This window comes from Spermophilus citellus (genome assembly GCF_964194105.1).
Source record: "Spermophilus citellus genome assembly, chromosome: X".
Taxonomy (NCBI): Eukaryota; Metazoa; Chordata; class Mammalia; order Rodentia; family Sciuridae; genus Spermophilus; species Spermophilus citellus.
In genome coordinates this window covers 146,483,820-146,489,183 of record NC_138190.1, presented here as the reverse complement: position 1 = coordinate 146,489,183, position 5,364 = coordinate 146,483,820, and the positions used below count along the sequence as shown (strand labels likewise).

The 5,364-nt window shown below is 54.0% G+C and overlaps 1 protein-coding gene across 1 annotated transcript; it reads right to left on the bottom strand.

Annotated features, from left to right (window-relative positions):
* Positions 1-1,561: 1,561 nt before the first annotated feature.
* Positions 1,562-3,661, bottom strand: LOC308639572 (PWWP domain-containing DNA repair factor 3B-like; the record flags this gene model as incomplete). The annotated part of the gene is made up of 1 exon (XM_081277770.1): positions 1,562-3,661. One exon carries the CDS (start codon positions 3,659-3,661, stop codon positions 1,562-1,564), a length of 2,100 nt encoding a protein of 699 aa, XP_081133896.1.
* Positions 3,662-5,364: the final 1,703 nt, after the last annotated feature.

Sequence of the window (5,364 nt, the reverse complement as noted above, 5' to 3'; positions counted from 1 at the left end):
AGGTCAGGCCTGACACCCGTACCATTTGGAAGGCGACACGTAAAGTTACACAACGTCAACCACAAACATGAATGTTTATTTGGAATGAGCCTTCAAAATGACAACAGCCACCATGATACTTTCCATGATATTATTTCGTGGTGCGTGTGCTTATACGCTTTCTTGGATGCTCCACCGGAGCCATGGTGCAATTTCAAACGTGATGGAGCAGGAGTCCAAGGGGAAAGACACAACAGTTGGATTGTGAATCCAGAGAGCTACCTTGCAAGGTCGAGAAAAGCACCTGCCATGGGAACACACAGCATAGCCTAACACACGAGAACAAGGGACTTCCTCCAACAGCTACCCACCCGCTCAGGATCCCCTCAACCCTCAATGCTTCATTCAATCAAGTTTTCAAAGTAAACTGGTTTTTCTCACGTGTATTCTCAGAAAGACGTTTTGCTTCAAGTTAGTAGGAGAATCCGTGGGTTTTGCATGCATCATTTGAGGGTGTGTGTTTAATTACATTTGGACGATGGCCAGGTAGGGCCGAGCAGAGGCTGTTTCTATCTTCCATCTGCAACTTGGCAGTCCCGGTACTGGCACTGTGCCAGCTGCCTGGAAAGACTGACCCAGTCTGCGTTTCTGCGGTGGGAGCCTGCTGGGGGGATACACCTTGAGACAAATGTCTCTGTGTGAGGGCCTGTGGGATCCAGAGCAAATGCTTGCTGTCCTGTAACTCATCCTCTGTGGATGGGCTCCTCTCCCATCCACTCCATGGAGTGGCTGGCCTGTGAAGTGGTCAACCTGGGACTGGATGGCCATGTGAGGAGGATCCAGTCACTGCCAGTGATGGGAGGGGGCCTGTGGCCTGTGTGCTTCAGGAAGCCGCTGCTCTTCAGCCTGTGAAGAAGGGCCACTCCCTGCTCCCAGAGGCGGAATTTCATGAATGCACCAAGTCGATGCTCCTAGGCAAGATCCCACGGGACAAAAGGGCCCTTGGGTGCCAGGATTTCACCCATGCCCAGAGGATGGTGGGCTGGTGATCCAGCAACTCTGTGCTCGGCTGGACTTCCAGAATGGCTTTTGAAGAAGTATCAGAAGGTGATGATACCACAGGAGAAAGCATCTCTGTCATTGGTTTTGACTTCAAGAAGCAAATAGGTGTAGCAGGGAAAGTTTGGGGATGATGTCAAGAAGGAGCCCAAGGCATATGTATATCCACATGTCCCCTGGACGCATGAAAAATCCAGGGGATGTTTGTGTGAGCACACGCATGAGGTTTCCCAGGTTAGTGTTGCTAGATAGCTGAAGGCCGGGCCTTTGCTGGTGTGTGTCTTGTATGAAAATATCAAGTGGGAAGGGAAGGAGTGTGGTGAGAAACAGTGTTATGTTCCTCTAGCAACATATGAGCAGCTCTGTCTCCCAAAGGGTGTTGCAGTATTTGAGCCAAATAGCGGGTGAGGGGTTTGGGGACAAGAAATGTGGCTGAAGGTGGCATCCACCAAGGGGAGAGATGGATCCACCATGAAGAGTGCACCTTCCAAAAGTCTCCAAGGTGCAAAGCATATGGGACTGCCTAGGGAGGGGGTGAGGCGCCTCCTTTCACACAGACTGGCGGCCTGATGGGTTGGGGAGAGGAGGAGGCCCCTGCCGAGGTGCAGGGCTGGGGAAGAGACCTGACCGCCTTTCTGCCTCTCCTGGATCTCTTCCTCATCTGCTTCAAGATGTCCTTGTCAAACAGTTCCTTCTCCCGTGGATGCACTGGTGGCCCTCGCAGGTACTTCTCTTCTGCTCCCTTGTAGTCGAGTCCGTCCAGCGCAGCGATTGAACAAATGATCGCTTCTGGCAGCAGGACTTCCAGAAGAAATCTCACTTTGTCACCTCTGATGAGAGTGAGCAAGGCCTTGTCCGTTTGCTCGTAGATGTCTTGCAGATGCTTGACGACGACATCCAGCTGATCCTCGTCCTCCAGGTACGTCTCGATGCAGAACACGTACCGGCTTTCACTCAGAAAGGACGTCAGCCACCGGGACTGCTTCCTGCCCTTCACGATGTCCAGCAGATGGTGGTCGGCCCCCTTCTTCTTCACGATGAAGTCCACCAGCTTCTGGTTGGCTCTGTCCCGAGTGGCCCTCATGCGGTCGGGGAGCAGCTTCTTGCAGGTCCTCTTGCCGCCCACGCCCACCGAGGTCTCCTCCTCGGAATCTTCCAGGTCGGCATAATTCACCTTTGGAAAACTGACGTCCAGGTCCCCGTCTTGGATGGCTTTGCGCATGGGGTAGCTGGCGTCGGCCGCGTAGTAGTCCAGGAAGGAGCCCACGAAAGAGCCCCGACCCACCCGCTCTCGGTAGTGGGCAATGAGCGACAAGCACCAGTTCACACTCTGCCGGTACGCCTTGCTGGCTCTCTTCAGGAGTGTCTCCTTCTCCTCACAATCCAGGTGCTTCAGCCTGTGCAGAGGGACCCGAATGCCGCTGCGTTCCCGGCGCAGGTTCGCCTCAATCAACAGCACCCGGGCCGTCTTCTGGGTTTTGCACACGCTCTTGACCACTGCCGGCCAAAACGGATGATCCTGAAACTTGAACCAGACCATCGTCCCTCTTTTGATAGGGCAGGGCTCGCGCGCGGAAGGCCCTGCTGCGGCTCCTCGCGCTGGTCGATCGCCAGCCCTTATGGTGCTGGCCCTGGCGTCCCTCATCGCCTGAGAGCGCACACGGCGTGGGCGCCCCCGCAGTCCTTTCTTGGGGTCTGGCGCCTGGAGCTTCCTTTTCCTGTGGGCGAAACCGAGGGAGCGATGCAGGCTCGGGGTAGAGCAGGTGGAGGATGCTGCCATCCCTTCCAAGGCACCCTCGCCTGGGCCCTCTGCATTCTCTGCGAAGGCAGTGCTCTCCTGGGAAGTAGCCGGGGTCTCTGGGCGGGTGTCCCCCGCCTCTTGGTGCTGTGCTTTGGGCATAGCTGCAAAGAGTCTTGCTGGAGGCGACCAAGCTGGCTGTTCGTCTTTAGCACAGGCATCCTCCCCCACGGCGGGAGGACGCGCGAAGGGGCCTGCTTCTTCTGCCCCCTCTTCCTGGCGGTCACCTCCACTAGGAGGCAGGAAATCTGGACGCTCGTGGGTGCCTTGCGATGCCTCTGCTTGCTTTTCAGCTGGAGACAGGCGGATGGCTGTGTGCACCTGGGAATTCTCGCCATGCAGGTCGTGCCCCTTCTCTGAACGCACGCACAGGGATCCCCGTTGTCCCCTTTTCTTAGTCCAGAAGTGCCCTTTGCGCCTCTGATACTTTCTGCGAGGTGGCGAGCTGGCTGGCTTTTGGAGTACCTCTGCAGGCACCTTAGGGGTCCCTGGCTCCTCGGGTTTTCTTCCTTGATCCAAGTGGGCTTTCTCAGTCAGAATCTCCAGCGCCACTCTAAGGGCTCTTCTGTACCTTCTTTTCTCCCCCGATGGCACAGTGGCCCTGGACCATGCCCGGGCTGAGGTGGCCAGGGCTTCGATTTCCAACTTGTTCAGCGCCCTTGCGTCTTTGCCCTTCACTCTCAATTTTTGGTCTTCAGAGAGGATCTGGACTTGGAGAGAAAGCACCCTTCTCCTCCTATATTTCGGCAAAGTCCAAGATCTGGACAAAACCTTGGCTGGCCACAAGCGGCCTTTCCAACTGCATAGGACATACTGGGTGTCCATTGCAGTTGGAGTTGGGGGTCAGGAGGTGATTGGAGGAGGGCAGGATGCCTGGCTGTCAAAACCACCGCTAATGCAGTTCTGTCCTAAGGCTGCGTGCAGTCCTCAGGGACTGCAAAGGGCTGGCAGCTTGAGTGGCTCTCTTCCTGCCCGAGTCTCCCTGAGGTGCTGGGCTGACTGCTTGTTTTTGTGGGTGATACAGGAGCAACCTGGAGTTCACAAAAGGAAAAGCAGAAAAGTGTCAAAAGAGAAAATTCCTCTCGTGCAAGTAGAAGCACCCTGCTCTATGAGATTGTTGAGGGATGAAAGAAGGAAACACAGAAGCGCGTCCTTCACAGAAGGGTTTACAAATGGAAAGTACTTGGGGAAAAACAGACGAAACCCTGGAGGTGTCAGGGGGGCTCCATAACAAGGCAAATCCAACATCTTGTCCTAATTGTAAGGATTGTGCAGCTCAAAGAGCAAGCACACGAGGAAGTGGGTCTCATGCCAGGGGACCCTTTCTCGAACTGTACATGCTGTGCCTTTTTGGCTCCTGGGGCTTCTCCCCTGGAGAATGCCTCGGATTTTCTTCTTTTCTGAGGGGTTTGTGCCGCCCTGCCCTCCTGCAGGAGGTGTTTGTGCAATGTCACGTTCAAGAGCTTGCACGTGGAACCCAGGGGTTTGTGAAGGTCCTCCTGCTGATTCTTCCTGCCTAGCAGGGTGAGGAAGAACACACTGGTTCAGGCACTGGTCTCCAGCTGTGGCCTGAACTGCTGTCTCGTGGTATACATCTTCTGTCTTCCAATACCAAATCTGTGATTCTTACCGTGAAAACAAGGGTCTGAACGAACAGCAAGGCGCAACAGGGGGCTGTGGGAGAGGCTTGCCCAGGGTCACGAAGGTCCAGTCCCACATCTGCTGCTGCAACTCCTCACCTGCAGAACCTTCACTCTGCTCCGTGCCTCCAAACTGCACTCTTCCTCCAGGGACTCCAGGGCACCCAAATGCAGATGGCCACGACCTGTTGCCCTGTGATGCTAATCTGGAAAACCCAAAAACAGGTAGGAAAATAAGCCGACTGAGTGTGACTACCTTCCCCATCTCTGGAATGCATGACTTCTGCAGCAGAAGCCATGTCCTAATGTCACCCATAATGCAGATGTCACATTTATTTTCTTGCATCTCTTGCATTTCAGAATATATCCACCTTCTTCCACTCGGTATAACGTGATCGCTTCTCTTGCAGGAGAGTAGGAACTACACCTTTCAGGACCTCATGTGCCTTGGCCACATAGATTTCCTATTATCAGTCTGGGTGCTGGAGGGTGTGTGAATCAAAACATGGGGTTTGTCTGACTCTAGAACACATTAACCAGGCTTGCTGAGAACGTGAAATGCATAGGAAGGTCTGCCAAGGGTTAGCATGCAGCAGCCACTCACTCGAGTTTTTTTAATTTATTATTTGTTCTGTTTGGGTATACATGGCAGTACAATGTGTGTTGACCTATCGTACATACATGGAGTGTGGCTTCCCACTGTTGTGTTTGTATGTAATATGGAGCTACACTGGTCCTGTGTTCATATGTGAACAAAGGAAAGTTATGTTGATTCCTTCTACTGACTTTCCCTTCCCACGCCGTCCCTCCCCTTCATTCCCCTTTGTCTAATCTAAAGTACTTTTACTCTTCCCCGCCACCCGCCCCCCCCCCACTTAATGTGTGTTA